The 19,235-nt window shown below is 40.5% G+C and overlaps 1 protein-coding gene across 2 annotated transcripts in view; it reads left to right on the top strand.

The window, feature by feature from the left end:
* Positions 1-19,235, top strand: part of Myo10 (myosin X) — a 196,289-nt gene that overhangs the window by 102,440 nt on the left and 74,614 nt on the right. For both annotated transcript variants that reach the window (XM_070042211.1, XM_070042210.1), the window contains exons 10-19: positions 6,865-6,994; positions 9,807-9,925; positions 11,128-11,274; positions 11,435-11,535; positions 11,629-11,695; positions 12,215-12,307; positions 12,672-12,740; positions 12,979-13,061; positions 16,229-16,337; positions 18,501-18,581. In XM_070042211.1, coding sequence (XP_069898312.1) covers positions 6,865-6,994; positions 9,807-9,925; positions 11,128-11,274; positions 11,435-11,535; positions 11,629-11,695; positions 12,215-12,307; positions 12,672-12,740; positions 12,979-13,061; positions 16,229-16,337; positions 18,501-18,581 — 999 coding nt within the window. The remainder of the gene's footprint in view (positions 1-6,864; positions 6,995-9,806; positions 9,926-11,127; positions 11,275-11,434; positions 11,536-11,628; positions 11,696-12,214; positions 12,308-12,671; positions 12,741-12,978; positions 13,062-16,228; positions 16,338-18,500; positions 18,582-19,235) is intronic.

Here is a 19,235-nt window from a genome sequence, read left to right as displayed (position 1 = left end):
GTTTATATGCCAGTCCTGTGGCTTGAACTCAAGGCCTGGGTGCTGTCCTTTAGCTTTTTTATTCAAGTCCAGCAGTCTATACCTTATGCCATAGCTCTGCTTTTTTGGTGGTTAATTGGAGCTAAGAGTCTCATAGACTTCCCTGCCTGGGCTGAGTTGTCAGGATTACAGGCATGAGCCACTATAACCCAGTTGAGACTTCTTTTGTCCAGAAAAAGAGGCAATGGATGTGTGTGTGCTCAAATTCATAATCTTTTTCTAAAATATAGCCTTCCAAACTGCATCATAAATATTTCAGTCAGAAGTAACAAATAATTTATTGCCTGGATTTGACCCACCAGGATGATGAGTCTGATGAGTGATTGTCTGTTCATTCTCTTCTTCCACAAATTCTGTTCACATCATACATGGCTGCAGACCACAGCTGGAATTTCCTAACCACATCAGCCTTACTACGTGTACCCAGGGGTTTTATATGGTGCATGGTCACGATTATGTACGTGTAAATTCATTCAGCATGAGTCAGATTTTATTAAGATGTAAAGGATAGCCTTTTTGCTTCCAACTGTGGAAACATCCAGTCTTTCTGAGTCCTGGAACTTGGGAACTGTCAGCCTAGAGACCAGATACCTTCTCTAAAGTTATTCCAGCATAGCACTTCGGTGGGCACAGATAAATTGTGTATATATTTAAGGAGTTTGAGGCAAAGGAAAGTTTTAAAAGCCAAATGGGGGGGAGGGGTGGAGTACAGGAGTGTTTTTAAAGTACTGTTCTTAGGCTAGCAGGAGCAGGGATAGGGTGGCCTCCATCCAAGGTTGGGCAGGCTGACGTCGGATGGATTCTGTGGGGCATTTCACCTGTGAAGTTGTGGTGGCCGGCCTCTGGACAAGGTTGTGGTCTTGGAACTTCTTTGTGATACTTCTTGCTCTCCGGCTGCACATAGGAGATTCCTTCCTCCATGACTTCTCTGTTTTATTTCAAGTTTGACACGGGACTCCATTTTTATTTTGATAGCTTTGACATAGTACAAGCAAATTTTATAAATTAAAACATATTTGGATATGATATCATAAAAGATAATTACAGGGGCTCGGAAGGTGGCTCAGTGGTAGAGTGTTTGCCTTGCATGCATTAGGCCCTGGGTTCAATTCCTCAGCACCACATAAGCAGAAATAGCCAGAAGTGGTACTGTGGCTGAAGTGGTAGAGCACTAGCCTTGAGCTGAAAACTGAGGGACAGTGCCCAAACAGAGTTTAGGCCCCACCAAAAAAAAAAAAGATAATTACATAATAAGTTGTTATTAAATTACTTGTAGTTTATGACACTCTAGCAGCCATCAATATTTCAGGCATACCATTTATTCCAGGATCACGTAAGGCCCCCAGGCCTTCTCTCTGGCTTGTCTTCTCTCTGTTTTTGTGTGACAATCTATACCATCTATCACACACACATAGACATACACACACACCCACACACACACAAAAGTATTCATTTTTTTATGTGCTTAATAAAAATTTTAGTTGAAGTGACTTGGGCAGTTCTGAGCCAAGCTGAGCATTTCCCAGGGTTATTTTTGTTGTTGTTGTTGTTGTTTGCTTTTTGTCTTTTTCTCAGTCTTGAGCCATATTGCTGGGGTAATAATATAATTACAATAAGCCATAAAGTGGCTTATTATAATTAAGGGGGGAGGAGGGTACACAGTAAAACTATTATAAATGAGACAGCAAGAGGCAGTAAAGAGACACTCAGGACAGCAGTGTTGGCCCTGGCCCATACCACTTCTAATTGGATATGACCATTAAATTATCCCATGATTAATGTAGTTGCCACTACATTATCATTGTATTCCTAATTAAGCAGTTAGGGTTTGACTTGAAAGAAAAAGACGAAACTTTATGAATATAGCAGGCTCATTAATTTTGTGCCATTTTCTCTCTTAAGGCAATATATAGCCTTCATATGTATATTAAGAAAGCCAAGAATTTTTTTAATTAGGTATATGATCATATTTTTTGTTGTTAGGATTTTCCTGTACCTAAAATTTAAATAATTATTTTTCCATAGGCAGGTTTGTTTCTTTGTTAAATTGGTAAGCACTTGACAGTAGTTCTTACTCTTTCTAACAGTTTGTGCCCCTGAAATCATTCTCTCAACATTTGATAAAGTACCTCATGGTCTTTCAATTTTTTGTAATTAATACATGATCTTTTAATTTCTTGTAATTAATATTATTGAGAAAAATATACTGGTAATAAAATGCTTCCATTTAAAGTGTATGCATAGTTTTTTGTGGGTCATATTGGGACTTGAAATCAGAGCTTAGGTGCTCTTGCTTAACATTTTTCCTCAAGGTTGGTGCTCTATCACTTGAGCCACACCTCTACTTCTGGACTTTTGTTGGTTAATTGTGGAGATAAGAGTTTTATGAACTTTCCTTTGCAAGATGTCTGTGAACGGCAGTCCTCAAATCTCAGTCTCCTGAGGAGCTATGATTACAGGCATGAACTACCGGTTCCTGACCATGATAGATAACTTTTAAAAGAGGCTCAAAGTCAGTTCAATGGAGAAAGGACGGCCTTTTTAACTAATAGTGGTACAACAATTGAATTAAGGACTAAGGTTGTAGCTCAATAGAGAACTTGGCTAGTATGTGCAAAGCCCTAACACCACAAACATGTACCCAAAAAAAATTTTCACTTTTTACATTAAGCTATGACAAATATAATTGTGCATAACATTTATCACTTCCTTACAGTATTCATATATGTTTACTATAGTTGACTTCTCTAATTATGGATTTTTTGAAAGTGTGTTATGGTCTTTATAATAACAGTGTGTTTGTACAAGTATGGGGCTTGAACTCAGGTCTTTTATTATTGCTTGACTTTTTCACTGAAAGCTGACACTCTACCACCTGAGCCACACCTCCACTCTGTCTTTTTAACTGGTTAATTGGAAATAAGAGTCTGATTTGTCTAACCAGCCTGGCTTTGAACTTCATTCTTTATCTCTCTGTCTTTTGAGTAACTAGGATTACAGATGTGAACCACCAGCATCCAGCTTCTTTACAATAATTTTTGTAGTGACTACTGTATAAAGGCTTTTTTTCCTGCTGAAATTTTCCTTAAAATAGACTTCTAAACAGGATATCAGGGACTCATGCCTGTAATCCTAGCTACTCAGGAAGCTGAGATTTGAGCATGTGTATATTTCCTATGTAATGTCCAATAATTACATATATGTAAACACACACACACATACTCTCTCTCTCTCTCTCTCTCTCTCTCTCTCTCTCTCTCTCTCTCTCTCTCTCTCTCTCTCTCTCTCTCTCTCTCTCTCTCTCTCTCTCTTAGAAAGTAATAGAAATGGGAGCCAGGTGCTGGTGGCTCATGCCTGTGATCCCACCTACTCAGGAGGCTGAGATCTGAGGATCGAGGTTCAAAGCCAGCCTGGGCAGGAAAGTTCATGAGATTCTTATCTCCAATTAACCACCAGAAAACCAGAAGTAGCACTGTGGCTTAAGTGGTAGAGCGCTTGCCTTGAGCTGAAGAGCCGAGGGATAGCGCCCAGGCCCAGAGATCAAGCCCCATGACTAACAACAAGAAAAAGTAATAGAAATGAATTAGTTATAAAAACTTCATATACGCTGGACATCAGTGTCTCACACCTATAATCCTTAGCTACTCAGGAGGCAGAAATCTGAGGATCGTGGTTCAGAGCCCACCCTGGCAGGAAAGTTTGTGAGACTCTTATCTCCAATTAATCACAGAAAAAGATGGAAGCAGTGCTGTGGCTCAAGTGGTAGAGCACTAGCCTTGAGCAAAATGAGCTTAGGGACAGCTCCCAGGCCCAGGGTTCAAGGCTCAGGACTAGCCAAAAAAAAAAAAAAAAAAAAAAAACCATAGTAAGTTTAATAACAAGCTTTGAGTCAGATGAATATTGCTGTACAACCTAAAGAGTTAACCTCTCAGAACCTTTATTATTTCCCCCTCCAAATATGAAAGTTATAAGATTATATACAAGTATGACCTAGCACTGTACTACCACATAATTGTGTTTCTCTCCAAAGAATATCACGTGAGTTCATAGTGCCAGCAGCCAGTATATAGCAATCTATTTGTGTTTCACCGACCTTTGAATTAATCACTCATGAAATGTCTTGCTAGTGATTGAAGTGATGGCTGATTGGCTTGACTTTGCACCTGTTTCATGTGTAGGCCAGGACACAATACTCTGGGGTTTCACTTCCTTCTGTATGCAGTGACTTGTTTGACTTTGTTGCTTAAGTACCTTTCAGGAGATGTTTTAGTTACGTTCCCTTCTCTATTGTTTGCCCTTTCGGTCTGGCTTTATTGCTTATTCCCTGTAAAGAAATTAAACATTTCCCATTTTACAACCAGTTGTTTCCTCTCTTGAGTTCTATTGCTTCCAAATTGTGCCTGGTTTCCTTCCTTGCATTTCCAGTGCTCATTGTGTGCTTTCAAGTTCTTTTTGTGAAGGTCATTTCCAATAATTCTGTCCTTAGCAGCGTGTATATGTGTGTGTGTGTGTGTGTGTGTGTGTGTGTGTGTGTGTGTGTGTGTGTGTGTGTGTGTGTGTGTGTGTGTGTAAGATTTCTGTTTATAGCCTTCTTCCTTATACAGATGTGGCTCTTAAATGCTAATAGGAAATAAGTTATTCAGAAAACACCTAAAAAAAAAAGTTGTGTGGATACATGGTGTCATATTTTCCCCAAAACAGAATTACTTTACTTCTACTTATTCTGCTGAGTTAGTGTAAGCAATCTCTTGAGCCAAGATGCTATCTTTTTTTTTTAATTTTATTTATTCATTTTTATTGTGAAAATACTGTACAGAGGGGTTACAATTACATGGGCAAGATAATGAGTACATTTCTTATCAAGCAGTGTAGCCTCCTCCTTTGTTTCCCCTTCCCATCCCATCTTCCCCTCCCCACCCAACCCTCCTCCACCACCACCCCCCGCCCCGTCCCTACCAAAGTTGTAAAGTTCATTTTCGACATATGACTTACACATCTCATTGTTGCAATGGGTCCACCTGTATCCCTAGTTAAACGATTTGTTTTTCCCCTCCACAAATTATAACAACATCAAATACAGTGAAAGCAGGGGTTATACTGTGGGGGAGGGACATACAAAGCAACAAAGAAATCATCTTATAAATGTGTTAGAAACAATCGCATGAAAGAAAAAAACATTTGAATACATATCTTAGGCTTCATTTCCCTAACATCAACTTACCTGACCTTTTCTGCTTGTCTCAGACATATACTAGTTGTTGCAAATAAGGGAAACCATGGGACCTATGTTTCTTTGGGCCTGGCTTACTTCACTTAATATAGTTTTTTCCAAGTCTTTCCATTTCCTAACAAATGGGGCAATGTCATTCTTTCTGATGGAGGCATAGAATTCCATTGTGTAGATATACCACATTTTCATAATCCATTCATCTACTGAGGGGCATCTGGGTTGGTTCCATATCTTAGCTATGGTAAATAATGCTGCAATAAGCATAATCATGCTGGTAGCTTTAGTGTGGTCTTGTTTGTGAACATTTGGGTAAATGCCCAAAAGTGGGATTGCTGGGTCATAGGGGAGCTCTATGTGGAGTCTTTTGAGAAACCTCCATAGTGCTTTCCAAAGTGGTTGAACAAGTTTACATTCCCACCAACAATGCAGTAGGGTTCCCTTCTGGCTACATCCCCTTCCAGTGTCTGTTGTTATTAGAGTTCTTGATTATAGCTATTCTAACTGGGGTGAGGTGGTATCTCAGTGTTGTTTTGATTTACATTTCTTTTATGGCTAGAGAGGTTGAGCATTTCTTCATGTGTCTATTGCCATCCTTCTTTCCTCTTCAGAGAAGTTTCTCTTTAAGTCTTTAGCCCACTTATTTATTGGGCAGTTGTTTCTTTGAAGATTTGTTGTTGGGGGTTTTAATTTTTTGAGTTCCAGGTGTATTTTAGGTGTGAGACCCTTGTCTGTTTTATGGCTAGTGAAGATCTTCTCCCAATCCGTGGGCTTTCTATTGATCTTGCTAGCTATGTCCTTTGCCATGCAGAAGCTCTGCAATTTCATGCAATCCCATTTGTCCAACCTTTCTTTGATTTGTTGTGTTTCTGGGTCTCTATTAAGAAAATTTTGGCCTGTGCCAAGGAGACCTAGTGTTCTCCTATTCCATCCTGTAATGTTTTCAGAGTGTCTGCTTTGACTCTGAGGTCTTTGATCCATTTGGAGTTGCTTCTGGTGCAGGGTGATATATAAGGATCTAGCTTTAGTTTTCTACAAGTAGTTCTAAGATACTATCGTAAATCCTTGGAGAAAAGTACATTAGAGATATGATGAATGTCTAGGGAAGAAGACCCTACCTGATTAGATTTCCCAGCAGTCTTCATCATGAAAGGAAGAAGTCTGTCCTCACTATTGAGTTTCTGATGAATAATTTTTTTGGCTTCAACTATCATGCAAGGTCCCAAGGTTTACTCTGGAGGAATCTGATGAAGTTTTGCCTCTTCTCCTTTCCCAAATGGCTAACTCCACTCGCAGCATTTATGTAAAGAAAACCATGTTCACTATGCTTTTATATCTGTAGAATAAAGCATTTATGAATATTGTAATTACAGGAGCTCCCTTAAATAACTCTTCAGTGGTATAAACAGGAAGTGTATGGGGAAGGCAGGTTTTCATTGTATTCCATCTATTGGTTTCTTTATGTGCATCATTGTAAAAAGATTTTTCCTGGGTTTCTTGCCTTTGCAACAACTCTGAGTTTATCCTTTCATGAGCATGTTTTCATTTTCCTCGTGTTGAAGAAGAGCATACAGCTAAATGCACTTACTTTCTTCCAGATGGCAATGGAAGTAATGCAGTTCAGCAAAGAGGAAGTTCGGGAAGTTCTGAGGTTGCTCGCTGGAATTCTACATCTGGGCAACATAGAGTTCATCACTGCTGGCGGGGCACAGGTTTCTTTCAAAACAGGTAAAGTGATGCCTGCCTGCCTCCAGCTGTCTAAGCTGCAAGGAATTAAACTTAAAAAAAATTGGCAAGTCTTACAGAAAAAGTTTTCGAACTTCTGGAAAAGAGATAGAAATATACAATTATTGCAATTATTTATTGTCATTATTATTTTGGTGCTGGAGATTAAATACTGGGTCTCACACACACCAGGTACACATTATCACTGAGCTAAACCCTCCTCCCCCAGCTCAAGAGATAATGGGATTTTAACTGTATCTGACATGAAGTGTCAGTCAGAAGAGGACCAACACCAAGGAAAAGTTGTTGTTGAACTGGGGTAGCTGTGTTCTTGTTCTTACTAAAAAAGATGAAAAATGGGCCAAATAAGTTCACATCTGAGCAATGGGGACCTGAAGGAGAAGAATATTGAGGAGGAGGATAACATGCCTGATTGATCCTGTAGTTACAGAGTGGCAGGAAGTTAAACAGTTAAGCTGATGGCTAGGTGCAGGTGGCTCATGCCTGTAATCCTAGCTACTCAGCAAGTTGAGATGTAGATGATCATGGTTCGAAGTCAGTCTGGGCAGAACTGTCTGTGAGACTGTTATCCCCATTTAGCCAGCAAAATGTCAGACTGGTAGTATAGCTCAAATGGTAGAGCCTTAGCTATGAGCAAGAAAGCCAAGCTAACGCATGAGGCCTGGAATTCATACCACAGAGGGGTATGAATACAGAGGGGGGGAAAACTGTAATCCTGGCTACTCAGGAGGCTGAGATCTGAGGATCACAGTTCAAAGCTAGCACAGGCAAGAAAGTCTGTGACTCTTTACCTCCAATAAACTACTCAGAAAAAAACCCCGGAGTGACACTGTGGCTCAAGTGGTAGAGTGCTCGCTTTGAGCACAAGAGACTCAGGAACAGTGCCCAGGCCCTGAATTCAAGCCCCAGAACCGCCAAATATATGTATTAGTTCTCCATGGCAGAGGTACAGCTGAGTGGTATAGCATTTGCCTAAGCTGTGCAAGACCTTGGGTTTGATCTGCAACAGTGGGGGGAAGTAAAAGACTATTAATTTTCATGCATAAGCCAAGCATCAGTGGCTAACACCTGTAATCCAAGGTACTCAGAAGGCTGAGATTTTAGGATTATGGTTTGAAGCTAGACCAGTCAAGAAAGTGCAGGAGACTCTAATCTCCAATTTAACTACCAAAAAATAAAAAAGCCAAAAGTGGAATTGTTACTCAAGTGGAAGAATGCTAGCCTTGAGCAAAAAAGCTCAGGGACAGCACCTCGGCAGAGTTTAAGCCCCAGGACAGGCGTGCACACACACAGACACACACACACAGACACACACACACACACACACACAACAATTGCCAGAATATTGGGTTCATAACCCAGCTCTGCCTCAAGTTGTTTTCTGTTTCCCGTGTGATTTTTCCCTCAGCACCACTGACGTATCTGTGGTTGCTGTAGAAATTGGTTGTCAAGAGAAAATGAGCTCACAAATACAGTTAGGTCAGTGGTCCTCTTGCTGGAGTGACTTACCCATTTCCAAAACTTCCCAGGTAGAGACAATAGATGTGGTCACAGAGGCTCAAAGCTGGATGTATGTAGGGACAAATTGGCCTTAGGGGGAGGTTGCTCTGTAGGTCAGTAGTTCTGTAATGTTGGATTTTACCCAGCTCTTCTCAAAAATCATAAAACCTAAAAGAGCTTTTATTTATGTGGGCTATATATGGACATGTTTCTGAATCAAAAATTAAAACAGAGCTGGGCACTCGTGGCTCATACCTGTAATCTTATTTACTCAGGAGGCTGAGATCTGAGGATCATGGTTCAAAGCCAGCCTGGGCAGAAAAGTCCATGAGATTTATCTCCAAATAACCATCAGAAAAAAAAAACAACAACAAACAAACCTGAAAGTGGCACTGTGTTTCAAAGTGGTAGCACCTTGAACAAAAAGAGCTTAGGGACAGTGTCCAGGACCCAAGAGCAACAAAAGAAAAAAATTCAATAAAACTGAGGAATTTGAAATATTTGTTAATTTGCTTAACAATAAGCCAGTTGCCAGTGGTTCATACCTATATTCCAGCTACTCAGAAGATTGAGAACCCAAGGATTGAGAACCCAAGGATTGAGATCCTGTAAGCCTGTCAGAAAAGTCTGTGAGACTCAGTCTCCAAAATAACCAGCTAAAAGCTAAGCTGGAGGCATAGCTTAAATGGTAGAGTACTAGCCAAGCCAAGCAAACATGAGGCCTGAGTTGAAACCCCAGTAAAATAAAACCTTGACATATTAAAATCAGTGTATTGTTACCTAAGCAACTTTTCCCAGCCAGGAAAGAAGCCAGTAAGAATAGTTTCTTTCTCAATACCTTTTTTGCAAATTTTTTGAATGTTCAAAAAATTAAAGGACAGCTTGGGATGTCATAGCTCTGTCTGTACTCACATTGTTGAGATGGCTCATGGCCTGTGACCTTTCTTTTCTCTACACTAATAAGAGAATTCGAATGGAAAATCAAGAAAAGCAAAAAACACCTACATGGTGCTTTGAATGAAAATGCTCATCAAGCTCTTTCCAGGGTTTGGCAATGGCCAGCCAACATTTTTTTTGCCTAAATACAAGGTTCTCCCATGCTCCTAGACTAGAATCTATGAAGGAAGTAGATATCTTGACAATACACTATGTGTTCCTTGAGTTCGGCCTGCAGGATTCGGGGATGTTCTCTGCTCTATGATATTGCTGTGTAAGTTAGATTGAAGCCATTTGAGGTCTAATGGCTAGTTCGGGGGAATTCTGAGTTCACCTGTGACTTTTTCTTGGTTTTCAGCTTTGGGCAGGTCTGCAGAGTTACTTGGGCTGGACCCAATACAGCTCACGGATGCTCTGACCCAGAGATCGATGTTCCTCAGGGGAGAAGAGATCCTCACACCTCTCAACGTCCAGCAGGTACTCACGCGTTGCCATAACACCGTCTTACATGATACTCCTGGGATCTCAGGTCCTTGACTTTGATTTGTAATCGTGACTACAGTGTGAACTGCTGAAATGACTTTGACTCAAAATGCAGAAGATACTGCCTGAGTCTGGGGAATTGACAAAAGTTATAGAAGTATTTCCTAAGAAACAAAATGCACCATGTGCTTAGAGCATGTTGTGTCTAAGGCAGAATTCCTGAGTTTGAATCTTGAGCCTTCTCTACTTACTACTTTCTGTCTGTACTTCAGTTTCCTCTTTAAGTCAGATAGTTATCATACCTAACTCATAAGCTTCCTGTGAAGGTAAAAAAATAACCAATATATGCCAAGTATTTAATGTCTGTTCCAGAGTAAGTCTTAATAAACATTAACCCTATCAATGTGTTGCTACTCTTCCTATTATTATTATTATTAAAGATAATACAATTATCTGTTATTTTTTTCCTCTTTCATTGCAGAGGCAATTTGTGTTTTAGGGGTAGCTTTCCTAGTAGGTTTGGATTGTTGTTTTTTTTTTCTTTTTGTGCCAGTCCTTGGGCTTGAACTCAGGGTCAGGACACTGTCCCTGAAATCTTTAGCTCAAGGCTAGTACGCTACCATTTGAGCCATCACTCCACTTCCAGCTTTTTTTCAGTAAGAATCTCAGACTTTTCTACCCCAGTGGCTTTGAACCCCAATCCTCAGATCTCAGCCTCCTAAGTAGCTAGAATTTTAAATGTGAGCTACTAGCACCCAGCTTCTATCTTTTTTAATTGAATAAATAAAAATATTAATCATATCATGAAGAAAACCTGCATATGTTCAAAGTAAAAAAAATTGAGATCATTATTTAAACTAATATTGTAATATTTTAGACCTGGTCAAATCTGTGCCTGACTGAAGAGATTCAGATTTTCTTACTAGGACTTAGCAGGTAAAGTTGAGTTTACAAACCTGATAGTGACAGGAATTGTTGATGTATCTGACTTAAAGTCAGTGAGTCTGTCCTTTGTTTAGATATCTGGATTTTCCTGGATGCTATTGATTTTATTTCACAGTGAGGGCCCAGGTCCTTCCCCATTGTTTGTCTGTCTGTCTGTCTGTCTGTCTGTCTGTCTGTCGTATCTGTCTTATCTGTCTTATCTGTCAGGTCAGAGCTTGCCTGCCAGTGTTGCCCATGGTTTCCTCCTACAGGCAGTAGACAGTCGAGACTCGTTGGCCATGGCACTTTATTCACGCTGCTTTGAGTGGCTGATCAAGAAGATTAACAGTAGGATCAAGGGCAATGATGACTTCAAATCTATTGGCATCCTTGACATCTTCGGCTTTGAAAATTTCGAGGTAAGCTCCCAAAGAGTGGGCTAAGTGGATTTTTTTAGTGTGGACAGAAATTTCTGGAAACAGGCATGGATACTGTTCTGTGGAGACATATTTTTGCTTTTGCCCCTCCTATATATATTAGGACAGGCATTGAAGATCATTACGTGTCCCACCCTTTTAGGTGAACCACTTTGAGCAGTTCAATATCAACTATGCAAATGAGAAACTTCAGGAATACTTCAACAAGCACATTTTTTCTTTAGAACAACTAGAATATAGCAGGTAAGCATTGGGCTTGGCCTTTCAAGTGTGCCTATATACAAATCAGTGAAAAGTTGTTTTGATTTCACTTGGCGTTTTCTGATCTTCCCTTAGAGAAGGACTGGTGTGGGAAGACATTGACTGGCTGGACAATGGAGAATGTCTTGACTTGATCGAGAAGGTACTGGGTTCTTGAAGAATACATAGCTAGCCTCCCAAGGGTGTCCAGCTGGGCTGATTCATATTTATGGGAACAAAATAACTTGTGCAAACACGCACATCAAAGATGTGAATGTTTAGAACACAATGGACCATTTGGAAACATAAATGTAAATGTGCAGGGTTGAATTTAAATACTTGGCTGCCTCAAACCTATTGTCTCATTGAATTCACTACAGGAGAAACACATTGTGGGAATTGGCTTCATTTAGATGTTAAGTCTACCTCAGGCCGGCCAATTGAAGAATTCTAAGTTTAAAATAATTTTTTACAATTTAATTTTACAACTTAATTTTTATATGCAGTTTAAATTAATTGATTTTCTTTATGCTGTACCATTCTGAATTTTTCCATCCACAAAGTTACCATGGCTTTCTTTTAACCACTGACAGGATAAACAATGAATGAAGAGAAATTCATTCAACCGTAATTCATTTCATTCCTTGCTTAATTCATTCCACTTTTCTCTCCATCCTTGTAGAAGCTTGGCCTCCTCGCCCTTATCAATGAAGAAAGCCACTTTCCTCAAGCCACGGACAGCACCTTATTGGAGAAGTTACACAATCAGCATGCGGTATGTCAAAACCTGCCTGAACAGATCTGAGCATTAATACTGTGTACTAGAAGTTCACTGCTGTAGGCCCAGGGGTTGTTTCCACGTGAATGTGTTTTCCTCAGGCCTGTCTTCCCTTACTAGACCTAAAATGAATAAGATTTGATTTGAAGTGACTGGCCAGAACAGGCCCATTTATATCACGAGTGGAAAACTAAAAAGTTTGATTCTACTGAGATGACATGTGGAGTTGGAGCATTTTGAGAATGTGTTCTAAAGCACAGCAGGGGTTGCTGTTGTGTTTATCATCTGCTGGTATGGTTTTCTCTAAATATCAGTAAGTGAAATTTGTAATCCTTTTTTTTTTCTTTTTTTAAAAAATTAGAATAACCACTTCTATGTGAAGCCCAGGGTTGCAGTGACCAACTTCGGAGTGAAGCACTACGCTGGAGAGGTGATTTCTTCTTAAGAACTTTACTAATACTTTGCCTAGTTGGTAGTAGGTGCTTTTATTTTATTGTAAAGATGCTGTACAGAGGGGTTACAGTTACAGTAGTAGGCTCTGAAACAGGTCATAAATTTATTAAAATGATTCCTTTTTTTTTTTAATGACTAGCTTTGAAAGTGGTTGCTTTATGACCAGAAACTATTCTGTCTGCCACTTTGCCCCTCTTTTTATTTTGTAAAACTAGGTGCAGTATGATGTCCGAGGCATTCTGGAAAAGAACAGAGACACCTTCAGGGATGACCTTCTCAACCTGCTAAGAGAAAGCCGGTATGGTGGACTCCATGAGGCCATTAGCAAGTGAATGGAAATTTGGGCAAATGCACTTGATTCATGGATGTAGAGCAGATTACCACTATGGAAGTACTTGATTGAGTATTTTCTTCTGCAGACAATATCTAATCAGTTTCTCAAGAGATACAATAGTGGCTTCCATGGAGGAGCTGAGTTCAGTAGTCTCATTAATCTTATTTTGCAGATGAGGAAACTGAGGCTTAGAATGGATAAAAGTCTCACCAGGAAACTGAAGCATTATAGCTTAGTCAGTGCTGCCGGGTCAAGAATCTAAGATCTGATTACATGAACTAATAAAATATTCTCTAAATAATGTGCGGGGGAAGAACCTAAGACCTTTAGCAGCCTGACCAGCTCTCCTCACTCTGTGTGTCAATTTCAGCCTTAGCTTCATGGGCTTTTCTTATTAGAACAAGGGATGTGGGCATGGTAAGCGTAGCTACTTAGCAAGCTGAGATCTGAGGATTTTAGTTCAAAATCAGCCGGGCAAGAAAGTACTTAAGACTCTATCTCAGATTAAGCACCAAAAGCTGTGGTTCAAGTGGTAGAGATCTAATCTTAAGGAGTGCAAGACTGAGTTCAAGTCCCAGTACCAGAATAACAACAACAAAAAAAAACCCTACAGCTGATTACCAGTAGCTTAAACCTATAATCATAGCTACTTGGGAGTATGAGATCTGAAGATTACTGTTCAAAGCCAGTATGGAAAGTCTCTAAGACTCTTACCTCAAATTAAGCAGCCAAAAAAAGCTGGAAGTGGAGCTGTGGCTCATATAGTAGAATTTAGCCTGAGGGACAGCTCCCAAGCCCTGAGTTCAAGCCCCAAGTCTGGCACAAACAAATATCAAATAAATAGAAATAGAAAAAAATTAAGCAGATATTAATTGAGCCAAAATTTGAAAGTTATAAGTTCTTGGATTCATTCACGAATTGTAAATTCACACCTAAATGTTGACTGATTAGAAACCAGGAAGCTTCCCATTGTTTGGGGACTCTGTGTGTAAGAGGGAGAAAGAAAGGGAAGAGTCAGAAAAACGTTTTTTCCCAAAGGCTTTTCATGTGCTGTAGGAATCCAGTGTGAATCTACACAGAAATAAACTTTCCATCCCTGAGGAAGTAGCCCAGCATTGTGACAGCATTGTGAAATGTAAACACCAGGTGGCTGTCCTGTCCCTCAGACCACGATGAACAACAGCAGGCAGGGAGTGGTGCCAGGGAGTTAGATGTGTTAGTGCCAGTAAGTTGGATGATGTGTTAGCAGAGGTGCTCAGTGTTGAAGACCTTGTTTTCACTTTGCTATGTGAGGACTCACGGTTTATACCATTATCAGCTATTTTCATTGCTAGTTGAGTTTTCAGACCGATACAAAAGAAAGCATTGCTTTAAAACGATGGTAACCCGCTGTCTATCAGAGGAGTTTCAGGTTGTTAGATTGAAAGTGATACCTTTAGGTGAAAGCCATGTATTAAGTGCTCAGAAGCTGTGTGTGGCTGTAGAAAAAGCACCGGCTTGGTTGCCAGCAGGACTGGGATCCTGGGGTCCTGCAGAAACAGTCTGCTGTTTCAGCCCCAGGTGTCCCTTTGCTTTGAGATCTCTAACCTTATGACCTTCGACATCTTTGACCTTTGACTAGAACCCAAGCTTCTCATCAAGAGGTCAAAGCACAGTTAGAGAACTTAAGGGAAAGAGCATTAGAGAACAAAATAGGAACACACTGTCCAGAAAAAATGCTAGCACTGCCATCTTGGGGGAGAATGTGGAGGCCTGGACTTTCTCCCCGATTCTTTGGTAATAGTGCAACCCCTAACCCCACAGCCCATCATGCCTTTGGTGCCAAGAAGATCAAAGGTTACTGGGATGTCTTTTGCCTCATTAAGAGTGACGTGAGTTTCATAGAACTTCTGAGAAGTAGCAGCAGTGACAGCTCACAGCGGTGCTTTCTGTGCCAGGCCTCATGACCCGAGACATTTACATGTTTTCTGGTATCATTCTTGCCACACCCTTAGGGGACAAATTCTGAAATTAACCCGTTTTTACAGATGACAAACAAACAAAAACCTCAGGCTTTTGGGCTTGCTGGTGTATGTCTGTAATCCCAGTTTCTTGGGAGGTAGAGAAAGGAGGATTGCAGTTCAAGGGCCAACCTACACAAACTTTAGTGAGACTCTATTTCAAAAACAAGCTGTGGTGGTGGTACATGCCTGTAACTCCAGCTGCTCTGGAGGTAGAAGTTAGGAGGAGCTCAGTCAGAGATCACCCAGGATAAAATCACAAGACCTTGTCTGGAAAATAAACTAAAAGCAAAAAGGCAGGGCATGTGACTCAAGTGGTAGAGTGTTTGTCCAGAAAGTATAAGGCTCTGAGTTCAATCCTCAGTACCACCAGAAAAAATTTAAAAAATGGAGGCCACTAAACATGAAGCCTCTTGCCCATGAGGCCTATCTGGGAAGTGGTGATGAAGCAGAATTTGAAGCCTAGTCTGCCTCCCTACAGATTTCAGCGTTCCTCGCTGGCCCTATCATTCACTGGTCACATCTTCACAACCCTGAGGTGGGCAAAGCGAAATTCATATCTGTGGCTTCAGCACCCATATTCAATCATCCTCAGATTGAAAATGTGGGGAGAAAATACACACTTTTTTCCTTGTTTTTTTTTTTTTCACTAAAGAATATGTTATACCAGCTATTTGCATAGCATTGTATTGGACCACTGAGATGATTTTAGGTGTATGGGAGAATGTGCAGGCTCTGAACAGGCACAACCCCATTCTATAGAGGGGACTTGAGCACCTTGGGCTTTAGGACCATTCATCCTGGAGCCAGTTCCCTGCTAATCCAGAGGAATTCAGTGCTGCAAATAGCACAGCCTTCCTCAGTGGCTGCCACCTGGGGTCACTGTCTTTCCAGGCCACTTGTCTGTGGTTCCACCCCTTTCTGGCACTCAGAAGGCTGGCATGGATTTCTCAAGGCCTAAAGCTCTCTGGCAGTGGTTAGTTTGATATCTCTGGAAGCTGTCTTAGCCATTTCAGGCGTCCGGGGATGACTTTCCATTATCAGTGGGGAAAGGCACTGTAATTCTAGTAACCTGGATGTGATCATCCACTGTGTGAGTCTGCCTCACCATCCTGCCCCGCCTTCCCGCAGGTTCGACTTTATCTATGACCTCTTCGAGCACGTCTCAAGCCGTAACAACCAGGACACCTTGAAATGTGGAAGCAAACACCGACGGCCTACCGTCAGCTCGCAGTTCAAGGTTGGTCTCCACTGCCAGCTTGCTTTCATCCAGAGAACAGAAAATAGGAATCGGGTATACATAAGGTTTAGGAGAATTTTTTTATATGTATATCATGTTCTTAAAACAGGCAGTGCTGGGGCTGGGAAGGTGGCTCAATGGTAGAGTGTTTATCTTGCACGCATGAGGCCCTGGGTTTGATTCCTCAGCACCACATAAGCAGAGAAAGCTGGAAGTGGTGCTGTGGCTCAAGTAATAATGTGCTAGTTTGAGCTGAAAAGCTGAGGGACAGTGCCCAAGCCCAGAGTTCAAGCCCCACGACCGACAAAAAAAACAACAACAACAACAAATAGTCTGCTTTAAAAAGAATATGTTTTTGGTTTTTTTTTTTTGGGGGGGGGGGGTCCGGTTGTGGGACCTGAACTCTGAGCCTGGGCACTGTCCCTCAGCTCTTCAGCTCAAGGCTAGTGCTCTACCACTTAAGCCAGAGCACCACTTCCAGCTTTTTTCTTTTTTTGCTTATGTGGTGCTGAGGAATCGAACCCAGGGCCTTGAGCATACAAGGCAAGCGCTCTACCACTGAGCCACCTTCCCAGCCCAAGAATATGTTTTTGATGTTAGGTGATATGACAAAATTAACAGGACTTAAGAAACAAAGAACTTCCACTCATCTTGTCGAACCACTACTAAATATCCCCATGCTGCTGATCACATGTATGGTGTATATGTGTACACCGTTATATGTTATACTGTGATAGACAATTTGCAACAGGAAAGTTAGAATGAACTTGTGACTTTAAATGAGCATCATTATTCCACAATACTGTGAAATTTGGGAAATTATGTACTCATTACCTTGCTCATGTAACTGTAACCCTGTGTATAGTATCTTTACAATAAAAAATTTTTAAAAAAGAATACGTTTTGGGAATAGCTCAGTGGTAGAATATATGCTTAGCTTATGCAAGGTCCTAGGCTCAGTCCTCTCAACCAAAAAAACTGTGTATGTCTAGATGTGAAAATATGGTATATTTCTTCCTAGATCTGGATGTTTGTACTTTTCCCAGATACACTTACTCTATTGTAACTAGGAGTGATTGCCAAGTTCTTTTTGTTATTATTATTATTGTGAAGATACCATACAGAGGGGTTACAATTAATGGGCAAGATAATGAGTACATTTCTTATCAAGCATTGTTGCCTCCTCCTTTGTTTCCCCTTCCCATCCCTTCCCATCTCTCTTCCCCCTCTCACTCCCCCCCCCCAAAGTTGGAAAGTTCGTTTTTTTTCAACATAACGATTTGTACATCTCATTGTTGCAATGGTTCCACCTGTATCCCTATTTAAACTATTTGTTTTTGTCTTCCCCTCCACAAATTATACCAACATCAAATACAGTGAAAGCAGGGGTTATACCATGGAGGAGCCAAGTTCTTATATAAATTAAACTGACATCACTACTTTGCCCACATGTCCACAACTCAAGGAAAATTGATATTTGCATTTTTGATACAGAAGCATTTTATATCATTTTGAGAAATGGGGAACATTTCATCCAAAGGCCACACAGGTCCTTGAAATATTTTGGCCCACAATGGGACAGCCATGTACATTTCTCATATGCTTCTCGTTAGCTGTTCTCAGCTGTCTGCCTCTATTGATAATTTGATATGACCTTTGAATGATGTTAAAAATATCCAAATGTCTAGGTGCTAATGACTCACACCTGTAACCCTAGCTACTTAGAAAGCTGAGATCGAAGTTCATAGTTCAAAGATAGGCAGGGAAAAAAAAGTATGTGAGACTCTTATCTCCAAGTAACCACCAAAGAGCCAGAAGTGGAGGTTTGGCTCCAGTGCTAGAGCACCAGCCTTGAGAGAAAAAGCCAAGCAAGAGCAAAAGACCTGAGTTCAAGCCCCAGTACTGGCACAGGGCAAAAATAAATAAAGATCCTCTTTCAAAGGAAGTAATAAGTGAGTTTTGTATATTAAGATATAAATTTGATTACACTGAACTGCGATATCTTCTGCCTTATTTTATGTTGGAATGACATACTTAGAAAATGAAAAACTGTTATTCCTATGATTTACATTGTTTGATTGTTTCTGGCAAGTATGTAGGACACTGAGAATCAAAAGAATGATGTAATAAGAGACTAAGTCAACTTCTTTCTCCTTTCTGTAGGACTCCCTGCATTCCTTAATGGCAACCCTAAGCGCCTCTAATCCTTTCTTTGTTCGCTGTATCAAGCCCAACACACAGAAGGTAAGATTTATGATGGGGGCCAGAGGGAAATCACCCCTTGAAAGGAGAGCCTCCTGGGCTGGCTACTCGTGGATTGCTTTCTCTAAAGTCCTTTCATTATGGATGGTTGGAAATGGATATGACATTATTGTAACCTGACATTAGATGAAACGCGCCCCTTTGTCCTCTGAGGCTGGTAGTCTGCTTTTGAATGATGCCATTAGGCTTTAGGAGGAATCTGTTTTAAAAGGAAACGGTTTGAAGCCTTCCCATTTAGCATTTGGTTTGAAATGTTTGGTACTGGCATCCAAATTGGGGTATGCCTGTTTAGGCAGAAAAAAGTATGGTTTGGGTGGTGATTTTTTTTTGTTTGCTTCTTTTGCTTTATTGGTAGTTATGACATATAGGTTGTAATCTAAGAATTAGGACTGAATTTTAAGTACTTTAATGAGTTGGTTATTAACTACAAGAAAACTTAAAAGTTGTCATAAGTTTAAATGTCTAGGACCTACGATCTTAAGTTTAAAAATGAGTAACTACCTGAGCAAGAAAAGTAGAGTATTGGATTCTATTCAGTTGGTAAATCCAAGGCTAGATGGAGAAGTTGCCTTAATAAATGACTATTGATTCGGCCAACAGCCTCTTTAGGAACCCTTCCATTCAGAGCAAAGGAGA

The sequence above is a fragment of the Dipodomys merriami genome, unplaced genomic scaffold (assembly GCF_024711535.1).
Source record: "Dipodomys merriami isolate MVZ:Mamm:240054 unplaced genomic scaffold, mDipMer1.0.p SCAF_32, whole genome shotgun sequence".
NCBI lineage: Eukaryota > Metazoa > Chordata > Mammalia > Rodentia > Heteromyidae > Dipodomys > Dipodomys merriami.
The sequence above is the reverse complement of the archived record's forward strand: the minus strand, read 5'-3'. Positions and strand labels throughout refer to the sequence as shown.